This window comes from Coloeus monedula, assembly GCF_965178545.1.
Source record: "Coloeus monedula genome assembly, chromosome: 6".
In the NCBI taxonomy this organism is placed as follows: Eukaryota; Metazoa; Chordata; class Aves; order Passeriformes; family Corvidae; genus Coloeus; species Coloeus monedula.
The window spans coordinates 5,601,403-5,628,643 of NC_138786.1; the positions used below are offsets into that span (position 1 = coordinate 5,601,403).

General features: G+C 35.9%; 1 protein-coding gene across 2 annotated transcripts in view; it reads left to right on the top strand.

Annotated features, from left to right (window-relative positions):
- Positions 1-27,241, top strand: part of ANO3 (anoctamin 3) — a gene marked incomplete at both ends in the record, with an annotated part of 192,424 nt that overhangs the window by 134,026 nt on the left and 31,157 nt on the right. For both annotated transcript variants that reach the window (XM_082283859.1, XM_082283860.1), the window contains 7 exons: positions 2,935-2,979; positions 8,561-8,692; positions 10,036-10,142; positions 11,527-11,582; positions 13,938-14,059; positions 15,209-15,343; positions 22,874-22,970. In XM_082283859.1, coding sequence (XP_082139985.1) covers positions 2,935-2,979; positions 8,561-8,692; positions 10,036-10,142; positions 11,527-11,582; positions 13,938-14,059; positions 15,209-15,343; positions 22,874-22,970 — 694 coding nt within the window. The remainder of the gene's footprint in view (positions 1-2,934; positions 2,980-8,560; positions 8,693-10,035; positions 10,143-11,526; positions 11,583-13,937; positions 14,060-15,208; positions 15,344-22,873; positions 22,971-27,241) is intronic.

Sequence of the window (27,241 nt, forward strand, 5' to 3'; positions counted from 1 at the left end):
TATTGTCAAAATTTGAGTAAAATGAGGTCCAGTAGCTTTCCTTAGGCAGAATAATGGATTGAACTGAGTCCTTTGTTTGAATGCAAAACAAGTTCTATCATACATTTTTGCAATAAATATTTGTTCTTAATTTATGGGACTGGTTAATATTTCCTGCAACAATACATTAGTCTTTAAAGGAGAAAATGTGCCTTTTCAAATTGAATAATAATGTTCTTAGAGAGAGAGAAGACCATGTAGTGTGCTGTAAACCTCCTCAGGAGTTAAAGTGGTAACTAGATGCCAAAGTTGTGTGACTCGTGGAAAATGCCCTTACAGCACACCTTTCTCACTCAAACTGCCAAGTGCTCAATCTTCCATGCTGTGACAATGTGGCTCTCTTGCATTGGTCCTAAGACAGAAACAGTCATCATGAAGCATCCATTGTTCAAATCTTGCTCCACATACCCAGTTCTATAAAGAGTTTTCACATCATTCCATTAAGCCTTCAAAGGCCTTTCCATAAAAAAAAAGTTTTCTGTAACAGTCATCTTCCATGTATTTAAGAATATTATTATAGTGCTACTTGAGCTTATCTAGTTCAAAAAATTGTCAAATATTTTAAATATGTGTTTATGTATGTATGTATACATATATAATCTAAATTCCAATAAAAATTTTTTTTTCTTACTTTTGATACATGAATTCACAAAATTGTGTTTTACCAGTTGTTTGAATTCTTCATAATTTTAGTTGCTTCATAGGTCCATAGTGCTCTCAGAACAAAAAAGGCTGACTTTTGCAATCCTACTTTATTTGGAAGGCATTCTAGGTCATGTTTATTTTTTAAATAATTAAATTACATGTAAATATGCTCTCTTTATTATTTCCCCAAAGTGTCTTTATTCCTGGACTGTTGCTTTAGCTTCTTTTTATCCAATTCATTTCAGTAAACCAAAAGTAGATAAAATACTAAATTTTGCAATTTCACTTTTTTGGGAGTTTTGCTGTACAATGAAATACATATATTTGGTAATAAATTTTTCCACCTCTACCTCCATAACAGAACTGTGAGAAATAGTAAATTGGTCAACATTTCTGTTCTGTCAAAAACACTTGTGTTTGAGGTGTTGAACTTGCTTTTTTTAATGAAACATTCCTTACCTGGATGGTATATATTGTTTTCCTGAGGTAACCATTCAATGGACAAAGGAACCTCAAATGATCCAATTCTCCCACAATTAGTGATTAGTCAGTGAACTAGAGTATCTTCCTCCCAAAAAGTTTTAGGTCATCCTTAGGTAGTTTTAAGTAGCCCTGGGAGGAGAAGAGAGTTTGAACTTGATGATCTTTGTTGAGTACCTTCCTACTTGAGATATTCTGTAATTCTAAGAAGCAAATTATTTCTCTTAGCCATTATCTGTTTCATCAGTGGTTTCTGACTGGTTCTAGTAATAGTTAAAGAAGACAGATAACCTTCCCTGCAGTATTTTAATGCAGTATACCCATTTGCTCTTGCACAGTCTTGCAAAATTTTTGCTTTTAGTTATGGTCACTGAAATATACCGTATGTTAATATATTAATAACACATGAAGAATTCAATTCATACTTTTTAGTTTTGTTTTGCTCAATCCAGGAATCTAAACAAAATCAACAGAATTATTATTTCTCTCCATTTCTGAAAACTAAAAATACTTCTGAGATTTACCCACAATCCTAGAACTGTTTTAGCATGGCATTATACCAAAATATGTTGGCAGATATATATGTATCATATATGTAACACAGATGGAATTTCAGTGTTTCAATTGCAGAAGGAAATTTTTCTAAAATTTCAATAGACAGTGTGTAGTAATCATTATTGTCTTGTATATAAGGCTGACTTTGCAATACTGCTTTATTTCGAAGAATATCTGTATGGTTTCAAACAGGATTTGCATAAGCATCAAAGTTAGATCATGACTGAATTACAATTTTTTAACTTTTATAGGTATTTTTATTAAGTATATGATCTGTCAGTAGAAATGCAAATACTATATGTTTCCAGAACTGAGACAAAGCTTTATTTTTTTTTGTCTACAAGTATCTCATGACACACAATTGTTACTGTTTGTAATGAATAAATTATTTGTATCTGTAACTTAGGTGAACTCCATCTGTGCAAAACAGCTAAGGGTAACTAAAGAGAATTAAAGAAGGGTTTTGTTAAAAAATGTCTGAAAACCCTTTAATAACTTCATTGCTTCATTTACAATTCTGCCTAGCAGTACTAAGTGTCAGGCTGCCAGCAGTCTGCAGATTGGTAGATACATAATTTTCCAATGGCCATGTATTTTCCAGGCAAGGTATCTTTCATCCTCTTTTTAATGTATTAATTTCAGTGGTTCTTCAATGTAAGTAATGTGCTCTAATCAACCTCAAATACTGCCCAAGTGTGCAGTTGCAGATCTTGTTAATGCCTGAGGAATCTGCAATATCAAGGCCTTTGTGTGGTTGAAATGTGATGTGAAATTATAGGGGGAAACCAGAAAAAAAGCCTAAAAACCTGAAACTAGATGTGGAAAATATTACCATGCAGCAAATATGTCTCCATTTGGTTTCAAAATAACTGTTCTCAGAAGACTTTACTGGGAATTTCTGATCCTGTTTCTCTAAGTGTCTATAACTGGTGAAGGGTGGAGAGAAAAGAACTGTTAAGTGACTTATTGATTAGCTATCATTATTGTCAGTAGCTACAAATCTAAAATGTAATTTTAGAACAAATGTAAAACTTGAAAAATGAGAAACTATGTTATTTTAATGACTTTATTTCAGTTGCCTTTTTAAAGTGTTTTTCACCTTTTTGTCTATGAAAATGCATGTTTTAAAATGTCCAGCATTCTTTTATAATGTATATGTCCTTATCAACTGTGTTCTACTTGATTAATCACAGCTGATTTTTGCTGTTTTTTCAGGAAAAAATGTTATTACACTGACTGGAGGAGCAAAACCATGGGCAGGTTGGTGGGTGATGTGTAGCTTCTAATTTTGTCAGATAGTCACCCTGCTAAAGAAAATCCATTCGCAGTTGTAAATTTATCCATGAAACTTGGAAAATTAGATTATTTTCCTGAAAACTCAAAATATGTCAGCTCAAAGTGTTAAAATATTCATCTGTAACAAGGTGCAGTACTTTAAAGCCTTGCCAGTTCTCATTTTAGAAATGTAAAAATGTTTATGTCGGGGCAACAAAAAAAAGACCTTATCCTCACAGCAAATATTTAATACCAGCTCTATCTCTGCCATTATATCTGCTGACACCAAGGCATACTTCTTTAGCATGAAGGATACTTTTGAGTGTATGTCTGAGATTCTGGCAGTCAGTTACTTTCTTAGATATGCAAACATACTTTCTCTCCTGTATGTCCTCGTGATAGGCACAAATCAATGCCACATACTGAAGGCTGCTTTGACTTTTTATTTGCTGGCTGAGAGACTAACTTGCAAAACTCATAGCTGGTGCTGCTGTTAGTGTTTTTATCAGCCAGAAGAAGGTTACAAGAGGCCATAGGGGCAGGTGAAATGAACCTGGAAGTGCTGGGGAGTGAGAATGGGGGACACTGAGCTGTAGTTACTCCCCATCACTTAGTCAGACATAATTATGTCTTGTAAATCCTAATCCTCAATGGAAAAGATACATGCAAATATTTCATATGTAGGAAACTTCCTGAAAGAGTTCCCTATCACAGGTTTTCTTGAGATGGATCTTGAGATGAGATTACTTTTGATTTAGGTTCTCTTATTGTTACTTTAGATGGTAAAGAGCTCTTACTATTTGTCTGGAACAATTTAAGTAGTCTCATGATAACAGTTTCCAAGATGATCAGCCAACAACAGCCAAAGCCCTGTTGAATGGTAAAGTGAGAAAACTTTAAACAAATAAGCTGATTAAATATGTTGAAATAAACCAGCTTATAACATAGATTTACAACTGCATTTTGTCCTCTTCCCAGTTGATATGCTTGCTCCATTTTAGCATGCATTATGAAAGATGTGATATGCTTTTAATAAAAGGCAAAATCAACAAGCTTTACTTCAAAATTGTGTCATTCCATCTATAATCCATCTGGTGAGTCCTGGATATTACATAAATTTTGTTTTCCTTATTGAGAAGGACAGATGTCTGAAAGATGCAACTTAAGTTGCACAGTACCCGTGAATTGAGTAGTAAGTAATTTTCATGCCAGATTGATTTTTTATTTGAGACAAATGCTTTTACCTGTGATTTACTTTTGAGAATTTGGGTATGAATATTTTTCTGCCTATATTTTCTGGCACTTTATATAATTCAATGCACAAAGGAATTGTGTGAAACAAAAGAAAGAAAGAAAATCTAAAATTGAAAGCTAACTCTAAAATTGCTGACATATACCTCACATGCATACTTTAACTTCTCCAACTGTCATTGTTACCTTGAATCTTACAACTTTTCAAACTTGACTGCCTCTGTGTAATTTATTTAATCTCTTGTTAAAATTTCTAAGTTATTAAGTAGAGTTTATAAGAGCTACAATGAACTATATTAAAATTCTTGTATATCAAAATATTAAGGTTATAAAGTTTCTGTAATTTAAGAATTCAAAGTAACAGTAGTATATTAGACCTGCTGTGACATGTACACTTCTCTAACTTTATTGACATGGTTATATGATAGAGATATATATATCTATAAATGTTCTTTAAAAAGTCTGCAGAAGATTATTAGGTGCATGAATGAAAGGACAAGATAAATGTCATACTTAATTTTTTTAATGTGGTGTCTCACTATTTATTTATACACCTTAACATTGTATTTAATCCTATGAAGCTTGAGTCCTATTCATAGAATCACACTACAGAAATAATTTTGTCATATTCATTATGGGCAATATTTGGAAAGCCTTCAAAGAATATTCTCGAAGGAAAGAAATATGCATATAAGTAGGGTAGGTATCAAAAATTCTCTGAACTCTCAGACTGAAAACTGAATAATCTAGTAAAACAGTCTTGTAATTGCCATATTGTATCTGCTGATTTCATGCAATGGCATCAAGGAAAAGAAAATGAAAAGATAGTTGTCTTAGTATGCAGCTTTGCTCTGCCCACTGAAATGTTAAAATCACTTAATACTTCATGGATAGAGAGCCAAAAATTACTTTGTTTAGCAACTGACCTGCAGTATGTTTGCTTTGCAAAAGGATTTTTAAAATGTTTTGGATTTCAGTCTGCACACTGAAGTCAAATTGTTGATATCATTCCATGAAATATAGGTATTATAATTTTCTTCTTTTTTTAGTGATGATTGTGTCCATATGTTCAATCTGTCAACCCTAACATGTTTCCCATTACAGTACATGGAAACACACCATGCCCAAGTAACTTGGTGGCATATAGTTGACACTTCTGGCCAGTCTTGAGAGACACAAATACCGAGCAAACTACTGGGTGGTAATTGCTGTCAAAACTACCTAACATGACTGGTGAAGTTGCTTAATTCTGGTATCTCATTCCATGAGTTTGATCAAATAATGCTAAGATCATCTATATACTGCGTTCCTTTGCATTGCAGTCTGTTGAGTTTAATGTAATCTGCAAGGATTTTTGGATGAACTTGTTCTGCAAAACAAGATTAACCAACCAAATAAATCAGAACTGAGAATGGAAGTTGAGCAAAGCTGAAATTACAAGTATCTTCATAAAATATTAAATGGTATAGCTAAGAATGAAATGCACACGTATTTCAGAGTACTACCCCTTAGTCCAAGGTGCGTAGTGTTCCAGTAGCACCAGCTGGAGAGGTTTCAATAAAAGCATACCTGAAGCAGTATCCCGTAACATTACAGCACCATTCCACTGCGACATTTTTGATCTCATTGCCTGAGCTACTAACTTCCCCAGACCAGCTCTCTCTGCTTTTACTCTTACTAAATAGGCTACATTCAATAGAATAAGTGAGGAATCTTTTTAAACTGCTACTTATGACCTAGAAAGCCACTCTGAGTAAAAATGCTAATACTTAGTCCTATGATTTAGGCAAAAATTTGTATTTAAAGGAAAGCTCCATGAAAATGCAGTTTCTTCTTCAACAGTAAAATAATGTAAGTCAGGAAAAAATGTCTCTCTTGTTGGATCATTTTTATACATTTTTAAGTTGCAATATGCTATACCATCTAGCACTAAAGGCACTAAATTTTGTCTCAGAAGAGAAACTGCAAATGTAATGTGGACACAAGCATTAAGTTATTCCAATGCTGTTTTTCATGTTAAAAGAAGCAGCCATGAATTTTAAACCAGAGCTAATTTCTTTAACATAATATTTATCTACTATTTTTTTAGGTTTTTGTATGGGAGAAATGATCAAGACTTCCCATAACCAATTTTAAAGTACTTTCATAATAAAAAAATCTGAGATTAGATGCCTTGTTTTTCTCTTCTTCCTGATGCATCTGCATATTTTCCTCATTAAAAAAGAATTCTGAATTTTGACTAAAAAGTCAGCATGTATACAACAGAAAAAAAGAGTTCAAGAGAGTAAAGGGAAACTGCACTTATATAAACTGTTCTAGGAGAACTTTCACTGGAACTAATAAAGATAATCAACTCACTCACTAATGTATTACTAAGGAGACACTTTAGGGATCCACCTACCTGTGAATTGTATTCTGTGTTTCAATTTCATGGACATATCCTTTGGCTTATAATTGTTGGTGTTGAACACAAGTGGTGTCCCTCAAGTGCAGTATCAGTTACAACAGAATGGGCACCAATATCTTGCAATATATAATAAGAAAATTTTGATAATTTTAAATATAAGTGTAAAATCCTTCTCCTTTGGCTGAAATTTCTGTCTGATACTGTATGAGATAGGGGTAGAATGTTTTTGCTGATGTTGATAATAAGAAGTACATTTTCACAAGGGTCACTCTCTTGCCTGAGAGTGTCTTCACCTATTACTCTTTATTACGAACATTATGAAATTATGTTCATTCATTATGAAATACTATTAACATTATGAAATACAACTTTTTATTATGGACATTGTTAAATGTGTAGCTGTGCTTCTGCTTAGCACAGGCAATGAAGTATTCACCTCAGAGAAAAACATTTGTTGCTTAGCTTTACACTTCTTGTCGATATAAAATATATATACTTTATATATATCATGCATACATATTCATTGAGTAGAGCCCAAATTCCACTGAAAAAAATACTATTTAGGGAATGTTTTTCTCAAATTCAGACTGTTCTGAATCTCTGATGTGCTTATTGTGTCATGATATAGTACTTGTTTAATTTGAGATCTTCTCCTTAAATAACCATCTTGCATTGCAGTTGAATATGAAAAAGTATAAGTGAACAAGGAGTGCAAAATTGAAGTGAGCATTTGCTTGAAAATTAACTGCACTTGACTAGATTTACGTCTGTATAAATGATGTCCTGAGACATCAGTTAGGCAAGATGCCAGCAGAAAAAAAACATTTATGATGCCAGTATATAATCAATAGCCAGAGATCTGCCGGGATGAATGACGCTTCTCATAGAGATATGATGGAACTCCGTTTATTCTATTGTCAGACCCATAGTTATACCCTAATTCCCCAGGCACGCGTAAGCAAGCTCCATACTATTGGGTTACAGCTACTGTTCACGCGGCCTTTAATGGCAAGTGATTGGTTACAGATTAATATGCACGTGCCTAACTAGCATAAGTCTTTCTCTTTCTGTGGTCAGCATCCCCCTCCGCAACATCCTGTCAGCTTGCCACATCAGCATTGCTCCTCTCTTTTTTCCCTAGTCAAGGACAGTTCACTAATATAGCTTGGATTGTGCACGTACACATGTCCCTGTTCACTCAGCCATTTCTCTACAATAATCTAATTGAAGATAAAACATTGATGTTCTGTTTGTGTTTTGTAGTATCAATTTTTAGGAATCTGTAGGAAGCCATATCTAGGGGGGGGGTTTTGCCTAAATACTGCATAACCATTCTGGTGTAACATATCCTTTATTTGACGTCTAGGTATACTGTTTCATAAGGCAATATCAGCTCTTGGACTTTTAAGAAAATTTTGCACAGGAAAACTTTGTTGCAATTAGAAAACCATAATCTGATCCTTAACACTCTCATATTTACTGAAAAATTTTATTAATTTAGTGTCCAAGCTGCCAACCAAGAGAGCGGGGAGGAGTTTCACTTGCTTTTTTCAGTGGGGCTAGAGAAAGTAATTAGATATGTTCTTGACTAAAGCATAAGCATCCACAGTTCTGCCAGATGAACTATCTTGGAAAATTAATTTCTCCAGACTCAATACTGCAGTCCCATTTTGAGCCATAATCCCACAAGTTTTAGGATGAGTTTTACTCAAGTAAAATATTCAAGATGGATCGCAAATAAATATTGTTCATTTTGCTTTTTAACTCCTTATTTTCTTTTAGTTACTTAATGTGGAAGTTTCCTGCTTTCATTTCATTTCTAGTATGATGTCACTAAATATGCAATGCTGGAGATAGGAATAACAGGGAAAGTTGAGAAAGTGTAAATCTGATGTCTTATTGTCTCAGTTTGCAGAGGAATATTAGAGAGCTGAAAAGTTGGTTGCCGAGAAATCCAATGAAGCTTGATAAGGAGGCTCTGCCTGATCTGGAAGAAACAGATTGCTACACAGCACCCTTTAGCCGTGCACGCATGCACCAGTAAGTGCTGGGTTTGGAAAAGCAGTGCCAGAAACCACAAGGATTTTCTGTTTTCTCACTTCTAAGCAAGTGCCGTAGAGGTAGCTGCTAACAGAGTGTCACTGGCAATGCCTAGTATCATATTTGATATTTTTCTCTTAAAGCAAAAATCTGCTCTGTGTTACTTGCTATTTGATGCCCACTCAGTAACTTCATCTGAAATTTGACTGAAAAATGAATGTTGCCTTTTTGGTTTAGGAGTTTTTTGGTTTTTCTTTCTATTACATTGCAAAATGAAAATACTTGCTCAAGTTTTCATTGCTTAGTTACTTATTTTACTTAAGCAAAACCTGATGCAGCTGTTGAAATTTGCACCACCAGAACCAAGCTACAACCGGTGATGATTTCTCTCTTATCAGATTTGCATTTAAAAAGATCTTTTGCTTCTGAAAATACAAATATATATACAGTGAAACTATATGTGTTCTAATCAGCGTGTTGACAACGGTATAGTTAAACTGTGACGTAAATTTTTTCACTACCCAAAAAGTTAGGTTTTAAAATTCTGACTGTTTCTTAATTTTAAAGGTGTTTTGTCATAACTGTTTTAGGAGAGAAAAGTGAATTTAAAGTAGAAATATGAATTAGGATAAACAGGATTTTTCTGCTAAGTAAAGAAGCTATATCCAAGTGAACTGACTTTATCCCAGAAAAACAGAGTAATTGCATTATAGTCTCAATTTCTTTTTTTTTTTTCCAGTAACTTACCATACTGCACTAGATCAATCCCCTGGCTTTGGTGTTTTCTTCTTATCAGCTCAGTTGACATAATTAATTGTAGTAGTATCACTTTTGGCACAACTGAGCAGGAAAATGCTCCTGCACATCAGATTTCTGGTGTTCAGAATGGAGCCATCTGGCCAAGGATGCTTTACTTAGCTACATCCTAGGATCCTCTATGGGAAAATGGTTGTGGAGCTGCTACCCAAGTCTCCAGTGCATGGATTTTTTTTTTTTTTCTAAATTAGTAGTTCTGGTGGTTCCACTACACAGACAACTGTCAACTCATAAGTAATTTTAATTTAAAACCACCACTGTTACTGAAGATCTTTAATTAATTATATCCAGAACAGAAATTAACTAGATAGTAGGATGTTTTTGATTTCAGTTTTAGTTTTGTATTCCCAAAAATAATCTGTGATAAAGATAACTTCATTGGACCTACTCTAAGGGTGTAAAATCTTATGTCTAAGGAATCTAAACATGCAATAAATGTAAAAAGAAAACACTTCAGCTTTGTTGAACAGCTGTGTTGCAATGATTGTGCATTGTTTTGAATACTAAGACATTCATTATTTTGATAGTTTTACAATAAACAACAAAGACAGCTTCTTCAGCAATTCCACAAGAAGTAGAATTGTGCATCATGTGCTACAGAGAACTAAGTACGAAGATGGAAAATCCAAAATGGGTGAGAATGCTGTATTTTTACCTAACCCAAAGCTATAAAACTTTACATCTTTACTTGGCTGAAAAAACATCATTTGAGAAAACTCAATTAATTTTTTCCTTTCCTTGAAATCTTTTCATTCACACAGTAACAGAGTTGAAACAATGTCCCATCGTTTTCTGCCTAAATATTTCAGTGAAAATTTGTAGTATTTTTCACTTAATTACTCATTCATTAAAACAAAATAGATTATCATAACTTTAATTATTGAGAGCCACAATAAGGATAACGTATACCTCAGAAAACTGACAATGTTTTCAAGGACTGATCCTAGTATTTCACCTACTATCCATCAGTTTCAGTCCAGCAGAATCAATGTGTACTACACTTGATTTATTTGATCGGAAGACTAAATTAGTTTTATATCAATACTCATAATACGGTGTTGGTTTTTAGAAGGTCTCACTATCCATTTTCATTTTCAATGACCAGGGGATGTATGCATGATTTTCTATTTTTAATGCAGGAATTAAATTAAGGATTAAATATGAAGAGGCTTATGAAGATGATATCAATTACAGAAAGTTGTTGCTTGAGTTTCTGAACAAAAGCAGTAGTAAGAAAAACAGGGAGAGTAAGTGTTCATATCTAACACCTTTGCAGCTGATGATGGCAAATTTCGTTATGAGATTAGTTTAGTATAATTTCTATATTTGAACAGACAAATCTGAATTCTTGGCCAAACTCTTGGCTATGGATCTGCTCTTAAAGGCTATTGAATCTTCTTTATTGTACCTATCAATGGTTTGTTGTTTTTTGGTTTGTTTTTTTTTTTTTTTTTTCATTTTTTTATAATGTGCTGTGCTAGTACAACAAATCTGGTTTTAGGAAGACTCTAGGAACTGATCCAAAATTCAGTAGTCAGTCTGGCACAGAGCACTGCTCTGATATGAAGTTTCCAGCTGGCTTTTATTTAAAAATACCAGGTTAGCTTTTAACCCTGCAGGGGTTTCACTGCCTCAAGGATTGTCTATCCATACCACTCTGCGTATGTCAGATCATCTGGTCACCCATGAATCTGTATCATGTGCTCTGAGGAATACAATGTGAATGTTAACTATCTTCTCACACTCAATCTTGTACAAGCACCCAACCCTGAGGGAAAAGTTGCAGACTTTGGCCCTTTGGCAAGTTGCTGTCTAGTTTGACAGAACCAGAAATCTTGAAGGATCAGCAAGACCTGCTAAAGTAGTTGGTGGGATTATTGATTAATTGGTATCTTTAGTAGCATTCTTATTATCTAACACTACGTTACATTCTCCAAATGTAACTTGAAAATTCACACGACTTGAAAAATGTGCATAAAAAATTGATATCAGAACTAATGCTTTTTTGGTTTTTTTAGGTATTAATAGGTTACTAAATAATGGAACATATGAAGCAGCATTTCCACCACATGAGGTAACCTGGTAATTTGATTTTTAGTTTCATATTCAGATTAAAGCTTGCACTAGTAGTTTGGGATCTTACTTTAATTCTGTCCTGCAACTTTTAATTTAATATTGTAATTTGTTAATGCTTCTTTTATTTATAGCTTTTACTTTAATACTGGCTTTTAAAATTTTCTATATTTGGATATTATAATAACATCCTGGAACATTTTCTCGTTGAACTAGGATATTATAATTCTTCTCTGATTTTTATGAACTGGACATTGCCCATGGAGTTCTTAATGAGAGTATCAGTTGTTTCAAATTGTTCCAGTTAGTTGTATTAAATATTTTTGCTTGCCACCTACAACAGGTTTTTTTTTTCTAATAGCTTAGCCACTTGATCACAGTTCGGGAGACTGCTGAATTATTTCCCATTTAGTATTTTCAGAATAGCTCTGGATATCTTCCACTACTTTTTCCAGTAGTTTAAAGTCTACTAAAGACTGTAGACCCACAAAATAAATTAAAAACCTGTGTAAAACTTCAGAGGGTTTTCAGAAAATCTTTTGCTGTTGAAAAAAAGAAGCAAGCCACACATCTTCAGTCCTTTGAAATGCTGTCAGGAGAATGGTAATTGCAGCTCTGAACTCTGGGTGTTTTGGCTGAATATTGTGACTTGGTTTTGTGTTGCAAAAGACTGGGCTTTACAAATGGCTGAGAGTAATTTTTTTTTTATATGGTATTAATAATTAAATACTAGGAATACAGAGAAGGAGTATTTTAGAAAAATAATTTAACATCATTGTTAATGCTTCAGCTGTGCGTTACTAACTTCAAGGAAAAGCTGGCTGTACTACCAGAAAAGCCTGTGAAGCTTTCTCTGGCATCAAAGGCATGCTGTCATATGCATTTTATATGTTCCTTTGTTATGGCATAAGCTACTGTTTGCACATTTCAGTTAAAATTAGTGAAATCATATTTTTAAGGCCCTCTTACCTTGATTACTGCTTGACTGATGCTAAGAACTAGTGGTAGAACACTCAATTTTTTTTTTCAATTTTTTTCTTTGCCACATGAACAAATAAGACTGAAAATTCAATCCCAGTGGGAATGCTGAGACTTGAACTCTTTTATGGGTAACAGTGAAGAAAGAAGCAGGAAAAAAATTAAAGCTGGGTAATGCTTTGCAGTCATTTTTCCAGCCTACTGTGAGAATAAGTTGATGTTCTCTTCCTAGGTGTTCCTAGATGCTGCAAAGGTCACACTCAGTGTTGACATCTTTGGCATGCTGCTTTGCGGACTGTAAGGAGAAAGGAGTAGAACCTGGACTGTTTGCTCTGTTTAGCCTTGGTTTTAATTCATTCATAAGTCAGAGCATCAGCAGATCTTCTTGCTGAGGATCAGATTGCAACAAGTAAATGTGTTCTTTGAATTGCAGGGAATGTTCAAGATTTCAAATACATTATAAAAATCTAGATGGTTTAATTACCTAGATCTACCAGGGCCAAGAATCTGTCTGATCACCAACTGAAGTAAGGCACTGAAGAACTCTACTCTCCTCACAAGAAATGACTTGACTCACTTGCAGTCAATTGCTGAAATATTTTCTTTACCATAGCTGAGTAGTGGGAGTTTTTTGGGGGAAAAGTTCAACTAAGGGATATGTCCTACTTCAGAATTGGAGCAAAATTACAAATGCAAGAGATTCTGCTCAAGATTGTTCTAGCAAATCTGTGTGTTACCTCTTGACTGCCAAGCATGAGGCTATTCTCTTAGTCTGTTAGGTGGTCTGTAAATGTCAGATATGGCCTGGAAGGACTCGTTTTAGATCAGGCTGTTTTGCTTTTAATGCCTCAAGAGTCTTATGTAGCTTCAAAATAATACCAGTTCTGTTTCCTTCATCTTAGAAAATATGTACCACAGGAATTTTTCTGTACTGTCAACAGTAGTGAAAGAAAGCCGTAGAAAAATGTCTAGGAGAAATACTAGAAATTTCTAAAATTTTATAGATGAAATAAAAAGATACCACAAGCATTTCTTGAAAAATCTAAGTAGGCAAAAACACACAAGTAGGCATCTATTAGTGAAATAGAAACAATATTGAGGTCATATAAAGAGTAGAGTACTTTCTTAAAGTCTTGTATTAATATGTTTCAGTCATTAATTATTAGAGAAACTGGCCATTTCAGAAGTGTATGTAAACCCTGTCTCTTATGTCAGGCTTACAGTAGCTCCTCATGACGTGTTCCAGATGTGCTCAGAATAAGAGACCTATTTATTAAAGAACATTTCTATTAAAATTTTAATCAAAAATATCAAAGAAACTTATACATTTTCCATAGGGCCTGGTAATGTACTTAAGTTTCTTTGTGGTTTTTTTCAGGGAAGCCACAAAAGCAGACATCCCATCAAAACACATGGAGCACAGAATCACAGACACCTCTTATATGAGCGCTGGGCACAGTGGGGAATGTGGTACAAATACCAGCCTCTTGATTTAATCAGGTATTAGTACTTTGAAGATTTTCTGACAACAGTGTGCTAACTATATTCATAAATTCCTTGTGCTTTCCTCTAATATTTAGATATTCCCTATTATCGGATAAGGCTGGAATTCTCTAAGTAGCTTCTTTTGGCTGGTCGTTTGTAGGGCTGTTGATTTCAAATGAGTCTGCATAAAATACATGTAGTTCCAACTACTCAGGAATTAGCAGTGTGAAACCTAAAATACAAACCCATAATGTCGTCTGCTGATCAGAGACACTTGCCCCTTGTGAGAGCACCTTTGAGAGCAGACTGTGATCCACATGGACAGTCAGAGTTACCAGATGCAGAGGACTTAAAATGCAACCCAATTTAACCTTTCCATGTGGGTTTAAATAAGCTGTTATTTATATGTCTTAGTGTCATAGGTTACCAAATATAGAGAAATATATGTAATTTAAGTTAAATAATGGTGATATTTGGGGTTCATAGTTTCCTCCTCTGACATTGAATACCAATAATTCATTTTCCTTACTGTAAGTTTTTATTCCTGATCTGAGTCACAACCAATTATTGGTGGAGCTAAGCATGTGCCATGGGACAATTTTATACTGTATCATCCTTGATTGACTTTCTGATCACTGCTATTTCATCTGTTCTAGCAATTGATACCCAAGTTTTGAAGAATTAAAGTTCAGTCTTCAGTTTGTGTTTTCAGAGCATTGTTTTCACTAATAATAGTTTGAAATATGTCATATTATCTACGTATGATTATCTATCATAAATGTTTTTTTAAATGGAATACTTAGGTCATACTAACTTTATCCCTTTCCAGATTTTTTGTTCTGTGTACATCTATTTATCTATCTATCAGACTGTCCTGCCTTTAATAATGTTGACACTAGCCCATCTACTTAGTCATTGCAAGGACATGAAAATTACAGAAGCACTAGAGTTATATCCTTGTATGTTCTCATAAGTCTGCAATTAGTGTCACTAAAATGTTATGCTAGCCTGAAAAAAACCTGTTTGGTAAACTGACAATTTTGCCATAAACTTGTGATGGTAGTTCCTTGTTAGAATTATTCTACTACTGTGTTTAAGTAGAGATAGATAGAGGTCACCATGAATTTTAGTTTTAAGCAATGTATGTGTTTCCTTTTCATGTAGGCGATACTTTGGTGAAAAAATTGGACTGTATTTTGCCTGGCTGGGATGGTATACTGGAATGCTTATTCCTGCTGCACTGGTTGGGCTGTTTGTTTTCCTCTATGGGTTATTTACAATGGATTCCAGCCAAGTAAGGTAAAATTCTGTTTAGTAATATGTAATAGCCTGTTGAAAATTAAGAACAGTCTGGCACAACTTACATAGCTATACTTTTAAATGTTTTGCAGATATGGTAATAATGTAAAAATAACCATATAGGATATTGGGTATTTGAGTCAAGTACATACACTTTGTATATCTGTTTTGCATCTAGTCAGATGTGTACCACTGGCAGCAGCCATTTTTATCACCGCATCTGCAGTGATTCCCATTAAGGAAAAACAGACCACTCTTAAGGACCATTTTTCATGTTGCAGATACTGCAATAGTTGCTGATCTAATTAAGGCTAACAGGTGAAAAAACAGACATATTCCATCATTACCTCCATCTTGCTATAACTTCTACAGTGTAGTACAGTTACTAAGCTTCAACTTTTGCCTATGTCTTTTTTTTCTTCTTCATTAATAATTGCAAACTTGGAGTCTAACAAATCTTACCTGTGTCAATGTAACTTGCAGCCAGGAGACTCAGCTTCAGGGAGATTACAGCCATGTGAAATGAACCAAGTCTTCAAGTTTCCCACTGTTGTGATTTTGCTCTGAGAAGGGTTTATGTCAGTTTAGATGTTGTGATGAGGGTGCTCAAGTGATGACTGTACTTTTAGGAACTCTCTGAGGATCCACCCTTATTGCAAAGTTTTCCATCAGATGTTATCAGACAGTATTAATGCTCTTAAAACTGCAGCTGGTGCTCCAAGCAGTTTGGGGGCTTCAGCTGTATGTATACTTGGAGTTGGACTTCATAGAAAATGTTGTTTCTCTAGCTTTGAGCAAGACTATATTCAAATTTTATTTAGGGATTTTGCTTAACTTCTATTTCACAGTGAATTATTATATTCTACAGTGCTGTAATGAACACTTTTTTAAAGCTTGCTTTGTACAGCAAACTCCTGAGAAACTGTACAAATTCAAACCACATTAAATACAGTTGAATGCAATAAACTTATCAGCCAGGAAATGATGCTATCTATAAGATACTGTTCTCTGTAGTAGGACTGTTTTTCACTATGTCTTCAAAATGCAATGGATCTAAGAGGATCAGCCTGTTCTTTGAGCACAGGGACTACAGCTGTTAAACTGTCAATCTTGTATTTGTCACATGCACAATGGCACAGTTCCAACAAAGGGGGAACAAGGGGCCATAATCTACTATTATCAAGGTATAGCTTAGTATTTCTTCCATGTGGAAGAGAAAGGTACATCACTGGCAACTCCCTGAGAGAAAGAACAAAATTTCTAATAATTTCATTCTTTCAATCTGTAAGCTATTATGTGCTTTTATATCATAGAATATCCTGGGTTGGAAGGGATTCACAAGGATCATTGAAGTTCAACTCCTGGGCCTGCATAGGACAGCCCCGAGAATCCCACCATGTGCCTGAGAGCATTGTCCAAATCCCTTTTGAACTGTCAGGCTTGGTACTGTGATCACTTCCCTGGGGAATCTGTTCCAGTTCCCAGCTGCCCTGTGATGGAGAAACCTTTTTCTAACATCTAACCTACACCTTCTCTGACACAGCTTCATGTATTCTCTCTGGTCCTATCACTGGTCGCCAGAAAGAGGAAGTTGTTAGACTGCTATGAGATCTCCCCTCAGTCTCCTATTCTCCAGGCTGAACAAGCCAAGTGATTTGAGCTGCTCCTCATATGGCTTCAACTCTAGGCCCTTCACCATCTTCGTAGCCCTCTTTTGGACACTAAGAGCTTTGTATCTTTCTGTCATGGTTTGACACTGGCCAAATGCCAGGCACCCACGAGAGCCATTCGCTTACTTTCTCTTGTTCTCAGCTGGGCAGAGGAGAGGGGAAAAAAGTTAAGAAAGAGCTCATGAGTTGAGATGAGGACTGGGAGCAAACACTCTAAGGGCAAAACAAGTTCAAATTTGAAGGTATAAAGAAAATTTATTATTAACAGTCAGAGGAGGATAATGAGAATTAAAATAAGCTTTCAAAACCACCTATTTCTTCCCCCCCCAGCCTCTCCCTCCTTCCTGCCAACAGCACAGGGAGACAGGGCCTGAGGGTTTTGGTCAGGGGGAGGAGTCTTCCCTCTGCTATGGTGTGGGGTCCCTCACATGGGAGACAGTTCTCTGTGAATTTCTCCAGATTGGCTCTAATCTCAGGAGCAGCAGTCCTGCCAAAACTGCTGCAACTTGAGTCCCTCCCACAGGCAAACAGTCTTCCCAAAACTGCTGCATCCGCCCACTCTGGCGTGAGCACTTCTCTCAGGGGCTGCGGGTGGATCTCTGCATACCCTGTGCACTTCGGGCTACAGGGGGACAGCCTACTTTACCATGGTCCTCACCATGGCCTGCAGAGGAATCTTGGCTCCAGCACTTGGAGCACCTTCTCCTCTTTTTTTCCACTGACCTTGGTGCCGCCATGTTGTTCTCCCTCACATGTCCTCACTTCCTCCTCTTTTCTGTCCAGAAGAAAAACTGCTGCTCGTAGATACCACTGCCAACAAGTTCCACCAGTTCAAAGATTCTTGCAAGATCCTGCAGCACCAAGAAGTTGATCTCCTCTAGGTTCTGCATTGAGGAGTCACTCGCCATATTTTTGCCACCAGTCAGGCGGCCCCGCTGCCACTGCACGGGCAGTGGCAGCCACCGCGGCGCTGGTGCTATTTAATGCTTCTCTTCATAGGGGGTGCTGGGAAGGAGAAGCCACTGCTGCTGCCCCTGCCCTTCTGCCTGCAGTGTGGCTAGGGGGCCAGGCAGGCAAACCTCATCGCAGGCTGCACCACGATAGCCCCTCACCACCCTTGGAATAAACAGCGCTGTTTTGATTTTCTTCTTAACTATGTCATCACAGAGGCGTTATCAACTTCTGTAATTGGGCCAGCAGCCAGTCCATGTTCAGAGCCATCAGAGATTGGCTCTGTCCGACATGGTAGAAGCTTCTAGCAGCTTCTCAGAGAAGTCACTGCTGTTGCCTTCCCCTGCTACCAAAAAAACTGGCCGTGCCAAATCAACATATTTCTTATCTTGTGGGTCCCAAAACTGCACACCGTATCTGAGGTGAGGCTGCACCAGCACAGAATAGAGCAGGACAGTCACCATCTATGTGTCATATGCTTCTCCCAGGAAGATACGACTTGCAGATGCAACTCCTGTTTAACAGAAAAATGCAGTTATCTTCCTTGCTGAAGGTTGCAGGGTATTATGAATCACATGAGCACAGTGGTAGCCTAGCCTTTGGGGGTTTCTGTCCTCTGTTTTTTCCCTTGGCTGTTGCTTAGTAGCTGCAGAGAAAACAAAGACAAAACACGTTTGAATTTGTCCCTGTAGGGGCTGGTTGTATTGGGTCTCATCCTGAGGTAACTCAGTGTCATGCTGTGCTTCACAGAGTGCCAGCGTGCCCCAGCTCTCCAGGCTCTATTCCAGAAGCAAGAGACTGAAAGTTAGGTAAACCACCATATAAGCCCTATATGCCTACAAGGGAAGGTGAATATTCATATATTTATTATAGCTATCATTAGCCAGTGTTCATTTCAAAATACTGTCAGAGGGTGGGTTATTGCAGAAGTCTTAACCATGTGCTCTGTGGCAGCCCCACATCTGTAATCTGGATGTGTTAATTCTGTGGAGAAGGTGCTACCTGCCTTTGATTGTGTGAATCTGTGCAGTCCTTCTGGTTCATCATGACACAATACTGTCGTGTCAGTGCATTGCCATGACCGTGTTAGTAAGAACAGCTGTGTAATGTGTAACTCAAGCTGATTATGCCTGGCCTGATTAAATGTATGTAGATATGTATCACCTTGTGTACTTAGGCAATTCCAAAGGCCACTGATAACAGATGCTACTCCTTGCCCTATTTTCTTACTTAGCCTGGAAGGTGTTGGTAAGGATTAGACAGAAACTTTGTACCTAGAGCAGGCAGGAGTTATCCATTAGCAGGTAGATGGACTGTACACCTGCTCTTATTCTTGCTGTAGTCTGGGACTGAGAGATTATTTATCTAGTGTTTCTGCATTTGTTTAAAGAAAATTCTATATAAGCACCTGTAAGAGTCTTAAAATCTATAATTTGATTTTAAGCACTGCATCTACCACCATACACAAATGCAGTGTTCAGCAGCAATCTGGAAGAAACAGAATTTAATATGTTACTTTAAAAAAATCTAGACACAGGAAAACCAGTTGAAATCAGAAATTTAAACATAGCATTAGAGCATTATGGCAATGTCAGAACTGGCATGTTACCCCAGGGTCAATATTATTAGGTGAACACTGTTTCCTGTGAAACGGCTTTATTACACTTGTTATGAGGAATCTGTGGATGTTAAGAAGAGTTGATTTAAGTATGATAAGTTCTGTCAAAAAGCTCTATTTTTTTATCTGTCTTGTGTACTACAAAATATGAACTTAGCAAATGATCAAATCAGTTTTGCAGAAGGATGCTTTGCTCAGTGATATGCCTTCACCTCCCAGGTGCAGGAAGTTGCCGTCAGCCTCCCTCTAGCGGCTGCTGGCAGGAAACGATCGTTTTCTTTTTTTTTCCAGATATCCATCACAGTTTCAGCAGAGAAGTAATAAGCAAATACAGGAGTATATGTTGCCATAGAAACAAACGTTACTTACCATGCCAACCATAGGTTTTGTGCAGCAATTATTCGAGGGTTATGCAGAATGCTATCGCATCTAAGAACTGGTTTGTCTTGTTTACAACTTGTCCAAGTGCCTGCCTCTGCTCCATGCTCAGGGTCTGCTAGCAGTTTGCTCTTTATATATACATACTAAAATATTATATAATATATATTACATGTTTTGTGTATATATATATATTAGCTTGTGTCAGAAGTCCATCTCAGCTCAACACAGGGCCATAAGTCTATGCCCTCTATGTAAAGGAAAGATTCTCTCTGTAGTTCATCTCTGGCTGCCATGGGCAAGTTGGAAATGGAAAAGAAGGAAGGATACCACCAGAAGGGAGCAAATATCCCCCTCTCATACTGACTTTTGCCTCTTGTCATAGTGTCTCTCTTCTTTGCTCAGTTAGTTTCAGGAAAGCAGCAAACTTTCAGGTCTGATTGAATAATTTGATGATTTGAATGTATTGTACATTAAGGAGGAACATTAGATGGGAAGACAAAAGCCCTGAACACACACTGTGGTGTCAGAGACTAGACACTATGATAAGAAAATATGCATGTCTGTCCCATGTTTAGAAGCAGAAGTTCCTCCATTCTACCCATTTCTCTTTCCTGTCACAAAATAGTTGCATAAGATCGGCAGTGTTAACTGAAATGGACATTGAAATGGAAGATATTCTTTGTCTTGCATGGGTTTGGAATCAAGCTTAGTAATATTGTGGTTGCAATAAGGCAGCAATGAGGTCCCCCAGGGTACTGAGTTTATATACTTGGCAGCTCATTGCAGGATTCCATTGCAAAAAGAAGGTAACCAAGAGAAAAATCAGAGAATTTCTGTTGAAGAATCTCCATAGGAGCTCCCAGGACATTTGGGTTATATTCATAGTACTTGGACATGCAGAAACAAAAATGGGGAACGTGAACTTGTATTTGTTGTTTCATATACTTTTAAAAAGATTTTGATCCAAGTGCCCTCCTTGAGCTAAACTGGAGGAAATATGAAGTTATAGTCAAGCAGAAGGGCTTAAGTAGTCCTACAGCAGTCCTGTCACTTGGGTTCTTTGAACAAATTAGATGCAATATCTCTTACCTATCTTTATTCTCAAGTTAGATGTGAAGTTGGTTAGTCTCTATAAAAGTAAATCTGATGCTTTGAAAGAGTTTGGTTTTGAATGTGTTTATAGATATCGTTAATTATCAGTGTTATAAATTGTTCCTTTATTGTCAGTCAAACAGAAATGCCAGGCATGAACTCAGCATATCTTGAGCTGTCTTTGCACCATGTGCTTTAGTCAGATTTCAGATATATAGGTGAAAACAGTACAAAGCAACTTACATTGCTCTTATACTGAAGATTTGAGTTGCAGTAACAATTAACATAGCACTTGTCACAAACACTTGTGTTACAAATGTTACTGCTTTTGCAAAGTAGTGCGAAAGCATGTGACCTATTACTGTCAGTATAATTTTGTGAAACTTCATGTGTTATTAAAAACAAAGCAACACTTTAACTCAGGATATATAATATAGAAAAAGTAGTATTTACCGTCTTGAATTTAAATTCAAAGTACAGTACATTTTGGCCTTATATTTGATAGCAGTTTCCGTTATCGCCAAACCATTATAACATATGATTAAAATGTGACTTTTTGCACTTAATAATTTGAATGAAAATGTAAGCAAGAAAATTCTCTGATGTGACACACACTAAAATTTCATTTACTCTGCAACTCTGAAATGTCTGGGTGTGCTCATTCTGGCTTAACAGTTTCTCAGGACAATTTCTTTGCCAGGTTCACATTCAGTGAATTGGTGATTCTCGTGTTATGTGAAATATGACCAATGATTAATACTTATATTTAATCTTTTATTTATATTTACTGTTATGCCAGAAAGTATTTAATACATGCACTCATTTGGAAATAAGCATAATCTTCCAAACAGTATCAGAAGTGTAAATACAGCTTTTATGAGGAGGAGAGATGAAAGTGCCATGTTTATTAAAACAAATTAGTTAGGATTTCCTGGCATTTGTTTTATACTGCTACTTCCCTAGTGTGTCAGGATCATTTCAGGCATGTCATCATTGCTAAAGGGTAGGGAAAGGTGCTTGCTGAGGTTCTTTGGGAAGCTGCAGTTTTAACTGCAGTTAAAATTTGCTTAAAAATTCATTTTTGCACTTCTGTTAGTTCTTTTTTGCCTTTGTTGAGACACTTAGTTATGTACTATGCTTTGAATACAAATGGTCCCAGTAAAAACAGTGACTTCATCTTCTTAAATCTTAGAATTCTTAAACATCAGAATGTGGCTTGAAGATATTGACCCCCAAAATAGGATATTAAAGTGGACGTTTTATATTAGTCCTATACATAAGTTCTTCTGTAGAAAATAAAAATGCAAATACGTGAAATACTACTGCAAGAAATCCCCTTTAGTGGGTTTTTACACGTGGCTGATCTAAGTGTGTATACATATCATCCTGTGGAACAGACCTTCAGCTGATATAAATGGTGCCATTTGATTGAAGTCAATGTAGATATACCAGTGTTGTCTGTCCTCTTAATGTTTGGTATCTTCTGAATAATTTAGAAAAATAGGCTGTAAATGCATTTGAAGGGTAGTGAGCAATTTTTTTTTTCTGTTTGTGATATTTGGGAGAGAATTTGCTAGTGTGAGAAGTGTAATATGGTGCCCAAAAATACTGTATACTACTCTGTGGCCCATAGTATCAGGTTCCTGATTTGGGATTAGGCTTTTCAAGCCAAATATTCACTTTTAATTTATTTTATTTGTCCAGTTTTGTGGTGTAGGCACTGTTAACAAACAGAGAACACAAATGGCATAACCTCAGAAAATCTTGGGAATGCTAGAAGTGTTTTTATAACCTTTATTTTCCTCTTTCATACTAAAGCAAAGAAATCTGCGAGGCAAATGAAACCATTATGTGCCCTATGTGTGAACGCAATTGCACACTACAAAAACTCAACGAAAGCTGCATATATGCCAAGGTAATTATTGTACTATCGCTATCAAGATAATTTTGATTGTATAATGGCTGCCCTTGTTTCAACCAAGCTTCCTAAAAAACATGTTGTTTCTCTACAGATGTTATTTTCAGCCTTTGTAATTCATCTTTCTAATAAGAGAATGCTCTGAAATGATCTGGGCTTTTTAAAAAATTGCTTTCTTTGAGCATTTCCTTATTAATATATTCTTATTATTTTCCTCAACTTATTGAGTCCCCTGTGAGGACTTAATAATAAAACTTTTTGTAATGTTTTTCCTACTTTCCTTTTAACTGACTTCTTACACTGTTCCCCTTTCTTGCTTTGTATTTGAATTTTTGCTCCTGCTTTGCTCTGTCAAACTAATGCAAAGACTTTATACAATTAAATATTTTGCTACAAGAAGCTGTTTTTCAAACTTAAATAATCACAAGGATCTCTGCATAGATGCAGTGTTTGCAAGTGAGCAATCTATTTTGATGTGTGGTATGTTCATAATGCTGGAAAAGCAGCCTTGGCTTTTATCTTGGTATTCTTTATCCCATAAAATAAATCTTTCTCAGAAGCCTGTATTTATAAAATGTGATTGTCTCTTTCCATGGCATTACAACAAAACTGCGGCAGTGTCAAAGAGAAAATCAATTTTGTATTAGATGTCAAAATTTCTTATAGATAGGACCAATGCTGAGTGAAACTCAGCATTTCAAACCTATCTGTGAAAATATTTTTTAAAATTATTTATGTTTACCATTTACAAATTTAATTTTCTATTTTTGGATTAGAACACAGAAAACAAACAAAAATTGTCTCCTTTCAAGATTTGTCTTTTCTGGATCTCCCCCAGCTGGGGGAGAGATAGAATTCTCTTTGAGAGGGAATAGGATTACCATCTGGCCACTCAAATGGCAAAGAGAAATAAAAACCAAAAAATAGCTTTATGAAGTTTTTTCTAAAGGTTATAATGCAATGCCTTAACTCACTGTGATGTCTCTAAAGAAAAGTTCACAACAGCTTCACTCATTACCTCTTGCTATGAACTGCCAGGTTTCTAGCAGGGATTGTGATTCTGCTGATTACCACTGTGTTGCTCAATTTGAGCAACAAATACCTAAACGTGTGTAAGCATTTCCACTGTGTTTGCACCCAAATTAGTCAATGAAAACAAACTGTAATTTTAGAAAACAATTTCAAATCAAATGGTCCTTTGTATTTTCTGAAACACTGTTAGTGCCATAAGTAAGTAGAACTAACATATTTAAAAATAAGGCATAGGATCTGCTCTCTGGAAAAGAAAATGGCATTGTCAGCATTTTCCTCTGGTTTTGTCATTATGGGAACATAATTTACTTCTCTGGCTACCTTGTACATAACCAATGAGCTAATAAGCAAGGGAAGCTATTCATGATTAATTTCAAGTATCAGCACCCTTATTCTGGAATATGTGTTTTAATCTTTGCTCATTCAAGTAGCTCATTGTAGAGTACATAAACATTGAGTTAATTAGGAACAGTGAGTTCCTCTAAGTGATGTTCATCTCCCCAAATCTGCTTATGTCCTGGGACCTGCCTCATTTATGTAAGGCCTGTGCTCGTGTTTCAAGTTATTAAACATGCTGTCAGGGGCTCTTCCTTAAGTATCTGCCAAGTTTCCCTGCAGAGGATCACTTTGGACAGAACAAATAATTGCTGGAAAAAATCATATCCTTCAAATGCTTTTTCTGCCAAAGTTTCGTAAAGCTAGAGACAGAAGACAGAAGATGCCTTTTTCCTTATTGTTCCTGCACATTTCTTTCATCCTGTCCCACTCCCGTTTACAAATGCTGCACTGAAGTGATGTTTATAATTTAAGGGAAAGGCAGGTAATACCTTTATAGTAGTTGAAGGACTGAATGATCAGGCTCTCATTTTCGTCCACATTAAATGGACTCTTTGATCCGTGGTGATTGACATGGTCTTGGGGCTGGTCCTACACCTATCACACTTTGGCCTTGACTTGGGGCAGGGTGTTGATTCAAGGTGGATTTGAAGTGCCTGAAGTCTTACCTGATGATGACAACATCAGTCAGATATGTAGACTAAGCAGGACAGAGTCCTACAATATTTTGTTTCTGCTTAGAGACCTTCTTGATCAACAGAGTCTCAGATTATGCATTTAGCCTTTAAGAGAATCAAGTCTTAATTTTGAGTGTGGTGCTATAAGACTTTCACCCAAACACTCTGTGTGAAGACAATGCCGAATCAGGAGCCAAGTATTTATTTTCTACGCATAGCAACATTCATTTTGCTGGGTTAGGTTTGCTTGGTTGGTTAGTTCATTTTGGTTTTTCTTGAAAAGATGCACTCTTTCCTGAGCAGAATATCCAAGATCACATCTTCACACAGATCTACATTCAAAACCAATAATATTCATCAGATATATTGTGCTGCTTTTGTTCACCTCTCAGATTTTCAGTCTCATACCCATTATGTTTGTGTTTTCCTTTATGGAAGCAAAAGGAAAAAAAAAAAGCAAAAACATATTTGATTGACAGTTGATCCTACTATATGATCCTGGCATGGAACATACTGGATTTATTGATCTTCAATACCAAATGGTCAATTCCATTTAAGAACCTTAAAAAAAAAGCAAATAAACCCATAACTGACATACAGATAAGATGTGTTTTTAATTAAATTCTCACAATATTATAATAATTTTACTTAATAAGAAATAAAATATAGGAAAGAAACACTGTTTCTATTAACTTTTTCTGCATTCATGAGTTAGTTTTCTTGATTTCTGAGGACAAAGTAGTAACGCCAGCCTTTTCTAGAAGAATGAAAATCTGTCTTCAGTATGAGTTGCCCTTGCAGCACGCAGCTCTCGCAGGAGCAGATTAGGTAACTTGCCTGAGGCAGGCTGTCAGCCCCCAAATCCTGGCACACCTGTACAGAACATTCCTGTTGGCTAGTGTAACTTCAGGTATAAGAGAAGGTCACAGTACAGCAAAACATAGTCTGGTTACCTGCACCCTTCCATTGGCATAAGGACAGGTTTATTTTCATGGTAAAAGCTTAAAAATTGGTTCTTAAGCCAGCAAGAGAGTCAACATCAATGAAAGGAAAGTTTTTTCAAGAATATTCCATCTCAAGACATTCTCTTCTTGTTTCAAAGAGTGGGAAATCACCATTAATTTTCTGTATGGTTTAGGACAATACATATCAGAGGTACTTTTTCATTCCTTTTCTCTCTCTCTCTTCAGGTCCTCTTTTAATATAGGCCTGTTGATAAGTTGATTTGCTCTAGTATTTCATAGTGATTTGTGCTTATTTTTTTTTTTTCAAATAGGAATTTGAAGCCTCTGCACTGCTTAGTAATTGCCAACATCATCTTAAACCACCTTTTTTAGAAGAAATGTAGGCCTATTATCCCTGGATAAATTACATTGCTATAAATTGGCAACCTTAAATCTACGGAAAGGACATTGATCTTACCAGCTTCCTAAATACTGTTTCATATTATGGCTTGAATATTAGAAATTTCATATTTTTGTAATATAAATCGTGGTGTTTTCATAAGTGAGACATCAAATTCACCCACTCAGATGTTTAAAAGGCATGCAAAACCTAATTTTCAATCAATACTTATTTTCAGTAAGCATGAACAAATAAATGTAACTAAATATAAATAAATAAGTACTTTATATTTTAAAAATTACTTTCAATCAGTAAGCCTTAGGCTTTGCAGCTGAATAGCTGTTCTGACCAAAAAATCTTATAACAAAGAGTAAGATAAGGGGTAAATCTAACTTAAGAGAAGAGCATTCATGAGAAGAAATTAACTTCACAGTTTAGAATTATGGAGACTTCTGGGAAGTGATATTTAGAAACTATTTAATGTTTGTTGGAGTTTAGGTGCACAAGCCTTTTAAGAAGGAGAATATGTCAACAATTTGAGAGGCTGACATGTCTGGATAAAAAGGAATACATGCTATTTTTACCTGCAGAGAAGCTGCTAAATACCTAGGTAGAAGAACAAAATGGAATCAATAGAAACATTAAGTATGTAGAGGGAGAAAAGTGAAGAGTTTTTTTGAGCTCATAGAAAACTTAAAATAGAAATGATTGAGATTAAGTTTGACCTACCATATGACAAGAATTCTGCATGAAATTTTAGCTTGTCTGGACATGGACAAAACAGCTCAGTGTCTGTGAAACAAAATGACTGATAATGCATGAAGTGATACTCTGGAACAGCAGATTTCAAATTGTACTGGAAGTCAGAGTGTGACATTA